The 14,146-nt window shown below is 41.5% G+C and overlaps 2 protein-coding genes across 2 annotated transcripts in view; one reads left to right on the plus strand and one right to left on the minus strand.

Annotated features, from left to right (window-relative positions):
* The window catches only part of pi4kab (phosphatidylinositol 4-kinase, catalytic, alpha b), a 153,415-nt gene that overhangs the window by 51,385 nt on the left and 87,884 nt on the right, over window positions 1-14,146 (plus strand). The gene's annotated exons all lie outside the window — the stretch shown is intronic.
* serpind1 (serpin peptidase inhibitor, clade D (heparin cofactor), member 1) lies at window positions 31-13,420 on the minus strand. Its single transcript, XM_041203495.1, has 5 exons — window positions 13,330-13,420; window positions 9,354-10,280; window positions 7,417-7,690; window positions 4,330-4,477; window positions 31-222 (listed from the first exon to the last, which is right to left on the minus strand). Exons 1-5 carry the CDS (start codon window positions 13,418-13,420, stop codon window positions 31-33), a joined length of 1,632 nt encoding a protein of 543 aa, XP_041059429.1.

Genomic DNA, 14,146 nt, shown 5'->3' on the forward strand with positions numbered 1-14,146 from the left:
GGCAGTTATATAATTTTCTTCCATTGGTCATTAATTATTCTGGGGGTTTGTCACTCGTCCCATGTACAGCAGACATTCTGTACGGTGCTCATATATGAGAAATAAAAAGGGTCTGTTGACAGAAAATTCATTCTGCGAGGAAAGGGGCATAAAGCCAACTGTTGTCACGGATGCTGCCGTTGTCCCTTCTTCATTCACTGTTATTGATCCTTGGTGTTTGAACTGAAAGAATTGAAACATAAGCGATCACTTTATTCTGTAGGTTGGTTAGTTACCTAAACTCTGATCAGGACAAACTTGTATTCAAAACCCAGGCAGGCTGCACTCTGTCAGCATCTCTCTCTGTTCTAGCCTCTTCTCTCTTTTTCTTTTTGTTTTATTGCATTAAATGGCAAATTTTGCAAATGATATAAATGTACTGAATAAGGATGTTGCCATATTGAGGGGGGAAAATATTTAACTGATAGACAAAAGCAATGTTTGCCGTCATATTGCAAGACCATCTGGATGATCAGAGCTGGCTACGTATCAATTTGTTTTCTGATTCACACATTCATCATCCTCCGAAGGAATAGAATGGTTTCCTCAGATGAAAATACATACACTTTGTTATCATTGTTGAAAGCATTTAATCCATTATTTGCCCCATATCTTTCAAAAGAATTGGATACATATTTTAAAATTTCAGATATCTGTGATGCATGTAATCCCGTGACATTGACCTACCTACCTGTTTAAGGTTCTAACAATTTCATTTATTGCCTGATTTTAATTACCTTGCTAAATCTTGTTACCTTGTTTAAATCTTCTGTTGTATTTGGAATGAGAAAGCATAATTTAAATGCTTCGCCTTTCTACCAAGTGAAAAGTTGCATTGGTAGAATTGATGTGAATTTTCTACTCGAATAATTGCATTTTTAGTTGGTGGAGAAATGCTCTTCTAAACTGGAGAAAATTCTAAACTAGTAGATGTATTTTCTAGTTGGACAATGATACAGAAAGAAAACCAGGGCAATTAAATGAGTGAAAGGCATATTTTGCTTATGTAGCCTAGTGACTCTGAACATAGATCTTTTGGTTTCATGTGGCGACAAGAAAAACTTGCATTTATGTAGCGCATTTTATGAATTTTTTGGACAGATTTAGATATGGAGAGAATGTTCCACTTTGTGGGAGAATCCAAAACTGGGGACCATAAATACAAGATAGTTACCAATAAATCCAAAAGGAAAACAAGAAATTTCTTTATTTAGAATGGTTAGAACGTGGAACTCATTCTCACAGGAAGTGGTTGAGGCAAATAACTTAGATGCTTTCAAAAGGAAACTACATGAATACATGAGAGAAAAGGCAATAGGAAAGGTATGCTGATGATTTGGATGGAATGGGGGAGACTTGTGGAGTGTAAACACCAGCCTCCCCAAAATCCACAAACAGGACTGTCCCGGCAGACCGATCGTGTCAGCCTGTTCCTGCCCCACGGAACTCATTTCTTGCTATCTTGACTCCATTCTCTCTCCCCTTGTCCAGTCCCTTCCCACCTACATCCGTGATTCCTCTGACACCCTACATCATATCAACAATTTCCAGTCCCTTGGCCCCAACCGCCTCCTCTTCACCATGGACGTCCAATCCCTCTACACCTCCATCCCCCACCGGGATGGTCTGATGGCTCTCCGCTTCTTCCTCGAACAGAGGCCCGAACAATCCCCATCTACCTTTACTCTCCTCCGTCTGGCTGAACTTGTTCTCACACTGAACAACTTCTCCTTAAACTCCTCTCACTTCCTCCAAATAAAAGTTGTGGCTATGGGTACCCGCATGGGCCCCAGTTATGCCTGTCTCTTTATGGGGTATGTGGAACATTCCTTGTTCCAGTCCTACTCCGGCCCCCTCCCACAACTCTTTCTCCAGTACATCGATAATTGCTTCGGTGCTGCTTCATGCTCTCGTCTAGACCTGGAAAAATTTATTAATTTTGCTTCCAATTTCCACCCCTCCATTATTTTCACATGGTCCATCTCTGACACTTCCCTTCCCTTCCTTGACCTCTCTGTCTCAATTTCTGGTGATAGACTCCACCAATATTCATTACAAGCCTACCGACCCCCACAGCTATCTTGACTACAGCTCCTCATACCCCGCTTCCTGTAAGGACTCCATCCCATTCTCTCAGTTCCTTCGTCTCCGTCGCATCTGTTCTGATGATGCCACTTTCAAAAACAGTTCCTCTGACATGTCTTTCTTCCTTCCTTAACTGAGGTTTTCCACCCACGGTGGCTGACAGGGCCCTCAACCGTGTCCGGCCCATCTCCTGCGCGTCTGCCCTCACACCTTCCTGTCCCTCCCAGAACCATGATAGGGTCCCCCTTGTCCTCATTTATCACCCCACCAACCTCCGCATTCAAAGGATCATCCTCCGCCATTTCCGCCAACTCCAGCATGATGCCACCACCAAATACATCTTCCCTTCACACCCCCCAGTGGCATTCTGCAGGGATTGTTCCCTCCGGGACACCCTGGTCCACTCCTCCATCACCCCCCCTACACCTCAACCCCCTCCCACAGCACCTTCCCATGCAACCGCAGAAGGTACAACACCTGCCCCTTTACTTCCCTCTCCTCACCGTCCAAGGGCCCAAACACTCCTTTCAAGTGAAGCAGCATTTCACTTGCATTTCCCTCAATTTAGTCTACTGCATTCGTTGCTCCCAATGCAGTTTCCTCTACATTGGAGAGACCAAATGCAGACTGGGTGACAGTTTTGCGGAACACCTTTGTTCTGTCTGCAAGCATGACCCAGACCTCCCTGTCGCTTGCCTTTTCAACACTCCACCCTGCTCTCATGCCTACATGTCTGTCCTTGGCCTGCTGCATTGTTCCAGTGAAGCTCAACGCAAACTGGAGGAACAGCACCTCATCTTCCGACTAGGCACTTTACAGCCTTCCGGACTGAATATTGAGTTCACCAATTTTAGATCATGAACTCTCTCCTCCATCTCCACCCCCTTTCCGATCCCCCCCCCTTTTTTCTCCAATAATTTATATAGATTTTTCTTTTCCCACCTATTTCCATTATTTTTAAATGTATTTCCATCCATTGTTTTATCTCCTACCTTTTAGGCTGTTTCGATCCCTTCCCTTCACCCCACCCCACCCCCACTAGGGCTATCTGTACCTTGTTTGTCCTGCTTTCTACCCTTAATTGGCACATTCCTTAGATAATATCACCACCTTCAACACCTCTTTGTCCTTTTGTTTGTGACACCTTTTGGCTATCTCCACCTATCACTGGCCCTCTATCTAGCTCTAGACCCCCCCCCCCCCCCAAAAAAAAAGTTTATATTTCACCTCTTTTCTATTTTTTACTTAGTTCTGTTGAAGTCATCTGGACTCGAAACGTTAACTGTGTTCCTCTCCGCAGATGCTGCCAGACCTGCTGAGTTTTTCCAGGTATTTTTATTTTTGTTTTGGATTTCCAGCATCCGCAGTTTTTTGCTTTTATCTCAACGTAGACTAATTGGGCTGAATGGCCTGTTTATCTGCTATGTATTCAATGTAATCTTAAGTAATGTAGTAAAACATTCCAAAGCGCTTCATGAGTTTAATTAAACAAAGTTTGACATGAACCACACAAAAAGCTGTTGGGACAGATGAGGTAGGTTTAAGGTGTATCTTGAAGAAGGAGTGAGGGGTGGAGAGGTTTGGGCTAGTTGGTTTCACTAATCGGAAGGAGAAAAAAAACAAGGGCTTTGTTGGAATGGTTTTAGTTTCTGGCGTTTAGCGCTGTGAAATACAGAACTAGATGTAATTTTGCCCATTTCAATATTGCCTGACTTCAGTTGAAAGTCTAAATAATTGATGGCAAAAAGATACTTCAGCCCTTCCAACTGTAGATTTTGGGGTCATGTGGTTGGTCCCAGAGCCTGTGGTTGTCGGCAGAGGCTGGTGACTTTCAAGTCAAGAATCTTCAAAGATCTGTAAATCACTTTACCTATTTAAAACTTAGCTGTCTTTCAGCTAAGAACATAAACTGTACTAAAACTACAAATGACACAAAGCAAACATTTTTCTTCATCTGCATGGCTCATTCCTGCCCAAAGGGAGCTGGTGTTGGCCCTAACAAAATCACTTCTAGCCAGACTAATCTCTTCCTAGCACCATAATGAAACTCCCCTTCCCAGCTGAGTGTGAAATTAGCCTAATCTGAAAAATGTTGTGACTTGATTCCTCCTATAGTCCTGTCCTGTAGCTTACTGCTGTTTTGTGCCCATTTCATTTAGTCTACATATTTGTGTTTGTGGTGTATGTGCACAAGGGAATTCTTACCAGGTTAATGCCCAGATTCTCCTTAGTTGATATTCCAGTAAAGTCTGCTTCTGTTTGGAAAGGTAATGTCAATCCCAAAGTCTTCAAGTATGGCACCAGGTCATAGTGCTTCACCAGATTGAATCTGGGGAGCACCACTCTTCTTGTTCTTTTTAAAAAAAAACAGAATTTATGTTCAAAATTAATTTGAAATAAAATTGGAAATACCACATAGGCCAGAATCTTTGGGTCGCGCAAAATGACACGCGGTGACATCGGGTGTGTGTCCCCACGCCACTGCGCGACATTCCGATTTTCAGGTCAGTGGGCACGCACTGGAGTAAACTGCATGGCCGCTGAACTGTCAAAGGCCTATCAAGGCCATTTCAATATCAATTAAAATACTTAATGGAGCTGCCCGTCCAACCATAAAGGTTGGCGGGCAGGCGAAGAGTTCAGATGGCCTTCGCATTTATCATGAAACCTCATCTACAGGTGGGTTGAGGTTTCATGAAGTGTTTATAAATTGAATGAAAGTTTTCATTAAAGTTCATTGACATGTCCCAGCTTATGACACTGAGGGGACATGTTTTATATTTCTTTTTCTTTATTTAAATTATTGATAATGAAGCTAATCTCCCCGAGGCAGCTCTGCACCTCAGGGAGGCCCCGACTCAGCCTACTCCCCCCCGCCCGCACAGGGAGCGCTCAGCACTTCCAGGTGTGCGTCACGCTGGGTGGGCCTTAATTGGCCCGCCCATGCAAAATGGCGCAGTGATTGGCTGCATGCTCAGTGCCCACCTCCCCCAAACGGGGAGAAAATTCTCCCCATAGTTTGTACAGAAAGTTTCTTTCCTCTGATAGTTATTGTACCTTAATTGTTAAAATGTTAATTCAAAAGGCACCTTAGAAGGAAATAAAGACCTGATTCAGCAATTGTGCAGGTGATTTCTAAAGACTCCAGTCCTTTTACATAACAATAGAAGCAAAACACTGCAGATGCTGGAAATCTGAAATAAAAATAGAAAATGCTGGAAACACTCAGCAGACCTGGCAGCATCTGTGGAGAGAGAAACAATTAACATTTTGAGTCTGTATGACTCTTCTTCTGAATCAAGAGGGGCCATGGTCCTCAAGTGGCATTCTTCCTTTCTCTTTCTCACACCAGCATCCTGTAATTCCTCTGAATGAGATTGTCAGCAAGTGCCAAGTTATACCTGTGAGGCTGTGCCTTGCAAACCCTCATGCCCCTTTCTTTTTAAATCCCACTCTGGTCTGGCCACAGTCTGCTTCTGCTTGGAAAGGTAATGTCAATCCCAAAGTCTTCAAGTGTGGCACCAGGTCATAGTGTTTCACCAGATTGAATCTGGGGAGCAGATTCCCTTCTATCTCTTAGTATGGCTAAGCACCCCTCAAAATTTGTGATTCACGTTGGGTATTGCAGGAAGCTTTTCTTTGTGGGTGTACGTAAGAATCCTGCAGTGCAGAATGAATGTCATATCGGTACCTGGAAAAGAAACATGCAAAAATCTGCTACATCAGATATGGCACAGCTTCCATGTGCCATTAATTCTTCAAGACCATTTAGAATGTGCCCCATGAAGGCAATTGGACATAAGTTCCAGGAGACTGCAAAAGCTAATATGCATAGTTACAGCTTTCCATCGGCTAAATTTTATAACTTGAGCTGCCTGTGACTCTTGGCAACTTGTCTAACACCTTTGTTTAAAGAAGTGCAATAAAACCATTTGTAATGTACATTTGGTAATCTATTCCAGAGGTCACCGACTCTGTTAAGAACTATTCTTGGCATCTAACTTAACTCTGTTTTCAAATTTTAAGCCGATGCTCCCTAATCCTTTCATTCTTATTCATCACAAACAATATCAGAACAGAATCTGTTCCCTTCATCCTCGTAAAAACATCAATCGTGTCACCGTTAAAGCTACATTTCTTCAATGAATAAAGCCTCTGTTTCCTAAGGATATAGAATCATAGAATGGTACAGAAGGAGGCCATTCTGCTCATCATGCCCGTGCTGGCTGTTTGACAGCGCTGCCCCATTAATCTCATTCCACTGGTTTATTCCCATAGCCCTGCAATTTATTTTGTTTTTACGTATTTGTCCAATTTCCTATAAAAAGTTATCATTGGATCCCCTACCATGACCCCGTTAGGCAGTGCATTCCAGGTCACAACAAATGGTTGCATAAGCATTTTTTCCCCAAATGGACCATTATCAATTATCTTAAATCTGTCTCCTCTGGTGACTGGCCCTCCTGCCAATGGAAACAATTTCTCCCTATTAACTCTATCAAACCCCTAATTGATTGAACAGTTCTGTTAAACCTTCCCGAAACCTGCACCGCTCCATGGAAAACAATCCCAGCCTCTCCAGCCTCCTCGTTTCACTGTGAGTCCCTCAAACCTGGTACCATTCTGGTAAATCTCCTCTGCATCTCTTCAAAATGTATAAATTGCTTAAGAACAGCCCTTGATGTCCAAGCAGTACAAGACAATGAGTAGGAAATACAAGGGCAACTTAGCGGGCACCAGCGTAAGATTCCCCAGGATTAAAGTTCTTCCTAAGAACGACAACCCAAAAGTTCCTTTGCGCAACAAGTCAGCCACACAAAAAAAGTAAAGTAATCCTGCATTTACACACGTCCTTGCACTCCCAAGTAAAATAAAAGAGGGCACATTGCCCAGGATGCTTGGGCCCTGTGGGCAATATTTCCAGGATCTATGGGCGGCATGTGGCCCATAGTTTTGACCCCACTCAGTGTTTCACAGAATGGATAGCTTGTGATGTAGGACATCTTCATTCTTCCTGCTATATTTAATTCACTGAAAGTAATTGAACTGGCTCTAATTCATTAGAGTTTCTGTAAATCTGTGTAGAAATTTTACAAGTATTTGGACACTTAAAATCACTTAATAAAAGGAGGTCTTTGTGGAGGAGCATGTGATGCAGATCACCGTTAAATCCATACCAATTTTAATCCAGTCTTGTGTGCCAGTGCACAGCTTTTTAAAACTATTTTGCTGAAGTCTCTTGGACTTTTAAACTGTTTGCTGTATCACTGTGTTTGAGTGCACAAAATATACCTGTTAGTCATGCTGTTTAACCACTTCACCACCACTTCAGACATCAGCTGCTTTTCAATGGTTCTCATGCCAGAGAATTTCCGGGGTACCACGATCAGCATGCTGATGTTTCCCACATACGTCAGCTGCAGAATGTCGCATTCCAGCTCGCGATCTGCAGCTGCCAGGAAGTTTCCCTTTGTTTGCATCATAGGCACTCTCACCGTGTTCTTCTCGTTCAACCAGAACGAACCTCTGTACGTCTTTTCAATCGGAAATTTAGTTTCCCAAGTTCCTGTTTAACCAGAGGGAAAAATTGTCACACAGCATATTTTCCTTTAAACTTTGGATTCCTGATTTTAGAATTCCATTGTACTTTCCATATTGCTTACAGAAAAGTGAGCTCTCTCAAATTGAATATTATACAGAATAAAGCTTTCAATGTATTTTCTCTGCTAGTAATATTTTTAAAAGTATGCCTGAGGGACATGATTAGAGTTTTGTGGGCAATTAAATGCTAAATAATTGAGAAAGTATAATCTGAAGTAGCACACTTAAGAGTTTAAAATGATCCTGTTATAGAATTCAATCTGCTGATTGCAGCTTCTCAATTTCAGAGGTTTTGCCTGTGAAATATGGCTGACATAGGTGTTGAGGGAGGCCATTCAGCCCCGCCAGCTTTTTACTCTGACTATTTGAAGTGCTCATTTCACTAGGTAAATTAACAAACTGCTGGGAATATTTTTCATTCAGAATAGTTGACTTGTACATTTTATTGGCCAAAGGGTGATTGGCGGTGTAGAGAAGTGCTATGTGCTGGATTGGTCTTATTCAATGTATTAAATTGGGTCTAGTCAGCTCTGCGTAAAGTACAGGGAGAGGACTTTCAACATAAAATACTCCCTTTCCCGAACATGCCCATCCCTAATTGTCCTCAAGAAGGTGGTGGAGAGCTGCCTTCTTGAATCGCATCAGTCCTTGTGGAGGGAAATGAATTCATGTGGCACTACGGGAATAGAACAGGAGAATGGGACTGACTGGATTGCTCTACAGAAAGCAGTACAGGTAGACCAGCCTCCTTCTATGCTGTAATGACTCTAGAAGGATGGTGTGTAACTTAGAGAGGAACTTGCATGGTGGAGTTCCTGTGCACCTGCTGTCCTTGTTCTAGCTGGTAAATGTCTCTGGTTTGGAAAGGGCCTTGGCAAGTTGCTGCGTTGCATCTATTTTGTTTAAGGCGGTAGATGGGCTGTCAGTCAAATGTACTGTGTTATCCTGGATGATCAGCTTCTTGAGTGTTGTTGGAGTTGTACTCATCCAGGCAACTGGAGAGTATTCCATCACACCCCTGGCTTGTGTTTTGTAGATGGTGGGCAGGTTTTGGGGAGCCAGGAGATGAGTTACTTGCTGCAGAATTCCCAGCCACTGACCTGTGTGTAAATTGTATGCAATGCCTTTGTCCACTACATGTTACTTCCACCATTGGAGTAACAAAGGGAACTTCATTACATTGATACTATGCAATTGAAATGGCTGATGTCTTTTAACTAAGGGTATTTTCTGTAATTTTTTTCAGGAGTCCCATAATTTAACACCACAGATAATAAAATAGTGATGCTGATGACTCCTTTCCCCCAACCCACCAATACTGGATTTTTAAAAAAATTGTTCAAGTAAAGTTAGGACTTGATTGGATTTGTAATGGACACATTGGTGTACATCATATTTATGACTTAAACTCATGTGATTTGGGCTCAACGACTTGAATTTTAAGAAAGAAAAAGTTGATGAGGTTATTGTCTGTTAATGAATGAAAAAATTGGGTTTAGTCGTTATGGTAATATGATGAATGAAACCTATTATACTATCAAGCACAATGAGGTGACGAAGTAGTTGCGCTTTGGGTTGAGAAACAATGTACTAGCTGAATTTGTCACTAAATAAATTTATAACTTTACCTTTCAAGTACAAGCAGTTTAGAATCATGATTAGAGTTTGTGGATCTAATGTTTTTAAGGTTTCCTTAATCAGTCCTTTGGTGAGTCTCAAAATACGGTCATTTATTTTACTGATCAAAATAGGGTCAGAAAAGTTGACTGACTGAGGTTCGACAAAGTAATAAGTTTTCATATTTTGTGTGAAGTTGTTCAGAATCTGTGCGTCCTGCCGTATGAACAGAGCATTAGCAGTCCGGAGAGTGTAACCAAAGTTGTGGCGAAAGAGGCGATGGGTAAGCCTGCGGAAGAGGTTATGAACGGTCATTATGTCGTATTTTACACTTGCGTTTACAAAATCCGCAAAACCAAGTGTGTGGAATAGCTGCTGATGGGTTTCATGTTCTGCACCTAAAGAAACCATGCCCAGGGTTATTGAAATGCCAACTGGAGCTAGTAAAATGTTATCAGATTGATCAACAACATTCCTGATGCTTCTATAAAGACCAAAAGCAAAGTTTGCGTTGACAGTGTTCAAGCGTTGAATCCTGGTTTTTCCGCGGAATAGCTTAAGTAGTCTGGCTCTTTTGGCCACTGGATCTGCAGGTTCAAGCTCCATGTCCACTTCTGGTACTACTTCTAACTCGTCAATTTCATCAATGTAATCGTCATCCTCCTCTGCCAATAGACTATCAAAATTTAGGTAGTCTTCTTCCTCGTCTCCTTCTGGAAGGAGATCTTGCGTTAAGGTATCATCTTTATCGAATTGAGGTTGGACACTTTCAATGTCACCCTCCTCGCTGTCCAAACTGGTTCGAGGCCTTGGTGGTTTGCCAGTTGCCTCCTCGCCGAAATGTTCATCTAAAGGCTTAATTCCACAAAGTGTAGGCACAGGAACTAGGTAGGCACTCAGAATGAAGAGTAGGAGCCTCATTTTGCAGAGACTTGCTTCTGTTGGTGCCAAATGAAAGAAAATTAGACTTTTAATAAAATAATGAAAATGACTGCAAACACTAGATTGAAGGTTGGCATACCAGTACATCGTATTCAGCACTTAAGTGCTTCCCCAGTTACTGAAAGCATATTTTTTAAGTATACAATATCTGCACTGATTTATTTGTAGATAATGTAAAATATACCAAAATTTATTAAAGAAATGTATTACCTTTGGAAATTATTCCAAATCATTGTATCCTGATCTTGTCCATCTGACTATTTTTGAATTGTGAATGACCATAGGGTTTTTCATTTATTCTCTTATACAGTTATTAATGATTCATCGAAAATTTTGTCACATGTAACATAAAGAAAAGACGTCTATTTTTAATTTTGGCAGTTGAGAAAGCACAATTTAGTGTGGTTGAGCGCAGTGATAATCCCAGTTGAAACAAAGTGGTAGCAAGTCACCCTCTATCCCGAGGGACTGCCTAAGAATCACAGCCAGCAAACTGTATCTAATTTTAAAAAATTCTGTCTGCATTCAGTTACTGTTCACAAATCCTTCTGTCATGTAACCATCACACCACAATCTAGTGCTTCGTTATTAGCCGTCTCCCCTGCTTGTTCATTCCAAATGTCTTACAGAAAAAAAATTGTCCTTTTCCCTCAATGTCCAAAATGGTTTCAAAGTTCAAAGAATGGTGATTTCACAATAGTATGTATACGTTTATCAATTGGTTTGCTGTTTCTTGTATATTTTAATGTTTTGTTCAAAGTATATTTTAATGTTTTGTTTCTTGTTGGCCTCAATCTCTATGCCTGGATTTAAAATTTTTGCCTAAAATTGTGATTTTTTTTTTGCTAGCCGAGTCCACATTGTGCAGTCTGAGCACATGCATGGCATCCAATTTCCCAGAATACTTCATTAGATTGTGCCAGCCAAACTGATAGGATATTTTTCTTCAGCCGAGCTGTCTGCTCACCCGTTCTTCAAAATTATTTGAAGGAAAACTTCATTGAGTTAGGGTTTACATAGTGTAGCTGTATGTATGAAGGCAGCAGTTAACTGGTGACACACTTGTTGTAGCTTTTGTTTTGTTTTATAAACTTCAGAAAGTGTGTTAAGCTCAGCGAGAGAAACAGTGAGCACCTTTCCTCATGGTAATTTATTCATTTTTCAGGAAAGTAGTTAAATTTTGAAGCCGAAATAAATCCTCTAATTGTTTTAACTATATGTTAGAGGTTAAAAAATGTTAATGATTAAAAACTGTTAGCGGAGATTGTTATTAATTATTTATAACTGAATGAGAGAAACAGACAGACAGACATGGTGACCAATGACAGATATGTGCAAACTGGAGCTGAAAAGCAACAAAATAACTCCAAAACAGACCTCTGTTTTACACTTTTTTTGCTATTTTGACTAATGTTATAAATACCTAGTTCGTGGTTCATTGTAATGTTTTAGAGGTAATTTTTCATTCTGCGAAGATTAAAGTTCAATGGTAGAAAATGGGAAAAATGCAACTGAAGCAGCTTGGAGTCCATTACATTTCAAACACTGGGGCTATTTTGACTTAATAGCTTAATAGCGAGCAAGGTAAGATCATAAAGCAACAAGTAGGCTTACTTAAATAAAAACAAAAAAACTGCGGATGCTGGAAATCCAAAACAAAAACAGAATTACCTGGAAAAACTCAGCAGGTCTGGCAGCATCGGCGGAGAAGAAAAGAGTTGACGTTTCGAGTCCTCATGACCCTTCGACAGAGCTTACTTAGGCTTACATAGCTGGAGAATTGGAGAGAAGGTGTCTACACTTCTTGCAAAGAAGTGCAGCCCAGAGAGTTGTTTAGTTTTGGCAGTTAAAGCTACAATTAATCTAAAAACATTCAGTGAGCCCTGGAAGGGCATGTCGTCTTGGAACTGGGTAGAGAAAGTTCTCAGGTTTCAATTTATCTGTGTGTTTGCTGGGGAAGTAAGTGTTCTGCAGCAGGGGAAAAGGCCACACCAAAAAGGTGCTATTGCAGCAGGGTCCAGACAGCAAAAGTGTTGCTGTTAGCTGGTTCTGTGCAGTTGGCTCAGGAGAAGACCAGGAGAGCTGAGAAGGCGGTGGAAGGTCACTGGCTCTGTGCTGGAAAGGCAGAAGAAGCCCTGGGAGCCATTTATAGCTTGGTGTAGCAGGGGAGTTTAGAGGTTAGTGATATCCAGGGGCAGTGCCAGCCCAAAGAAGTTAGCTGGCTACTAAAGAGCTGAAATTGCTGGAGTGCAGACTTGGAAATCCAGGGGAATGAAGTCTCGGGAGACCAGATTGAAACCCTGGGAGGTGTGCACTCATTGAGGCAGCCTGAGCTGGAGCGGCTTTGAGGGAATTCAGAGGCTTGATCTTCGAAAAAGTTTGGAGCCCCTTATGACAGGGACAGAGTTTCAATGAGATCGATTGACTCAGTGTTTACTGATATCTGGGTGGGTTCCTGAGAAATCCGTGGTACCTGTTTTGGTCGCATTTACTATTTATTGTACAGTGTGGGGTTTTCAACCACAGTTTGCCTGTTAATTCACATGTACCTCATGTTAACCGTGAATGTTAGCGTATAAGATAGATAATCTAAATTGTTCTATGTTTTTAACCTTGTCTAGTAAAGTTTTGGCGATCTTGTGGTGCAGTGGTAGTGTCCCTCCTTCTGGGCCAGAAGCTCTGGGTTCAAGCCCTGCTTCAGGACTTGATGACCATGGAAGGTGTGTTCATAACATGGTCAAACAGGTTGATTATCAACCTGTAAATCCTTCTATTATTCCTGATGGCAAATACTAAGAGCGGGAGAGTCTCCTGGCCGGCCATACTACAGAAGGCAACTGCAAATCACTGCAGTACTTTGCCATGCATAATCATAGACAAATCTAATGGACTCAGTGGTCGTCAGTGCCCCCTTAGGGCATTGTACCCGAAGGAGCAGGAGGATAGAAAAGTTTATTTTTGTTTGCTCAAAATCCTTGTACTCCTGTGGCGTTATTCTCTAAGCAAGTGTTTTGAGTCTCAAACTTTATCTACTTTAAACAAAACCAGATCCTAACCAGATCTTAGCAAAAACTTGGGGTCTGACTGAGGATCGTAACAATAAAAATTGCATTGCTGCCCACAGTTTATTCTCCATCTCCCCTCATTTGCCCAAAATGTCAAACACAAGGATCTGAAAAGGTAAAGCAAGCAGTTAAGAAAGCTAATAGATTGTTATCATTTATTGTGAGGGGAATTGATAACAAAAGGAGGGAGGTTATGCTTCAGTTGTACAGGACTCTGGAGAGACAACATCTGGAGTACTGTGTATACAGTATTGGTCTCCTTTTTTAAGGAAAGATATAAATGTGTTAGATGCAGTTCAGAGAAGGTTTAATAGACTAATACCAGGAATGGGCAGGTTGTCTTATGAGGAAAGGTTGGACAGGTGAGGATTGTATCCTCTGTAGTTTAGAAGAGTAAGGGGCGACTTGATTGAAATCTTTAAGATTCTGGAGGGTCTTGACAGGGTTGATGTGGACAGGATGTTTCCTCTTGTGGGAGAACCTAGGACTAGGGGGTCATTGTTTAAAAATAAGTGGCTGCTCATTTTAGACCGAGATGAGGAGAAATTTCTTCTGAGGGTCGTGAGTCTTTGGAACTCTTCCTCAAAATAGAGTCTTTGAATAATTTTAAGGCAGAGTTAGATAGATTCTTGATTAAGAAAGGGGTGAAAGGTTATTGGGGTAGGCAGGAATGTGGGGTTGAGGTTACAATCAGATCAACCGTGATCTTATTGAATGGCAGAGCAGGCTCGAGGGGCCGAGTGGCCTACTCCTGCTCCTAATTCATATGTATGTTTGTAAGTTGCTTCTCTCAAAGG

The sequence above is a fragment of the Carcharodon carcharias genome, chromosome 13 (genome assembly GCF_017639515.1).
Source record: "Carcharodon carcharias isolate sCarCar2 chromosome 13, sCarCar2.pri, whole genome shotgun sequence".
NCBI classification, from domain to species: domain Eukaryota; kingdom Metazoa; phylum Chordata; class Chondrichthyes; order Lamniformes; family Lamnidae; genus Carcharodon; species Carcharodon carcharias.